This window comes from Penaeus monodon, chromosome 21 (assembly GCF_015228065.2).
Source record: "Penaeus monodon isolate SGIC_2016 chromosome 21, NSTDA_Pmon_1, whole genome shotgun sequence".
Lineage (NCBI taxonomy): Eukaryota > Metazoa > Arthropoda > Malacostraca > Decapoda > Penaeidae > Penaeus > Penaeus monodon.
In genome coordinates, this window is record NC_051406.1 from 37,414,197 (window position 1) to 37,414,988 (window position 792).

Consider the following 792-nt stretch of genomic DNA (forward strand, 5'->3'; position numbering starts at 1 on the left):
ACTAAGTATGTACATAAATACATAAAGATCTTCCAACCAGTATGTAATGATCCAGTCAGTATTACTGTAAGCTTTCACTACCTAAAGCAATGTACGCAAACATGATGCAGTAAGATATGAGGATGGTGATGACGTCGCCCTCGCTCTCCCGCTGCAGTTCGTCCTGTATGGATCGCTCAGCCGAAAACGCGATGTCCATCATTGGGTGATCGAAGTCCTTTATGTACTTGAGAAAACTGCAAAGAAAGTATTTACCATGACCAATGAAGCTTTTTGAACAAAATGCCAAATGCTCTTCATTTTTTAGACGAAGGAATAATAATAGTAAGAGCACACACTAATGAATAACAAGAGCAAAGGCAATGAAAATAATGATAAAAAATTAAAAAAAACACCAGATAACCAAGGACAGGATGACTTACGCTTCCTCCCATGCTTTGGCTTTCTCCACCTTCTCCTTGTCATTGAAATTGTTGACTACAAGGGAGATAACAAGTGTTGAAGCATCTTTGTAAGGAGGGTTCGCCCCAAGGATCTGAGACCCATTGAGAAATCCTCCAAGAGCAGTGAAGGGCAGGATGGGTCCTCCATACTCGCCCAGGCAGGGAATATCCAAAGTTGTGTCCATTGCCACTGGATTTCTGCATAGAGGATACAAAGCGAAAAGAATATGAGATATTATTCAGTGAACTGGTAAATTAACCCATTGCATCCAGGTGCTTCACTCTGGCACTTGGATGAATATCCTTGCTTCCATTTTGCTATAATAGTAGCTTTTTTTTGCAAATGAAT

At 40.4% G+C, this 792-nt stretch overlaps 1 protein-coding gene across 2 annotated transcripts in view; it reads right to left on the reverse strand.

The window, feature by feature from the left end:
• The window catches only part of LOC119586455 (NPC intracellular cholesterol transporter 1-like), a gene marked incomplete at its 3' end in the record, with an annotated part of 40,814 nt that overhangs the window by 12,665 nt on the left and 27,357 nt on the right, over positions 1 to 792 (reverse strand). For both annotated transcript variants that reach the window (XM_037935188.1, XM_037935187.1), the window contains 2 exon segments: positions 82 to 236; positions 423 to 641. In XM_037935188.1, coding sequence (XP_037791116.1) covers positions 82 to 236; positions 423 to 641 — 374 coding nt within the window.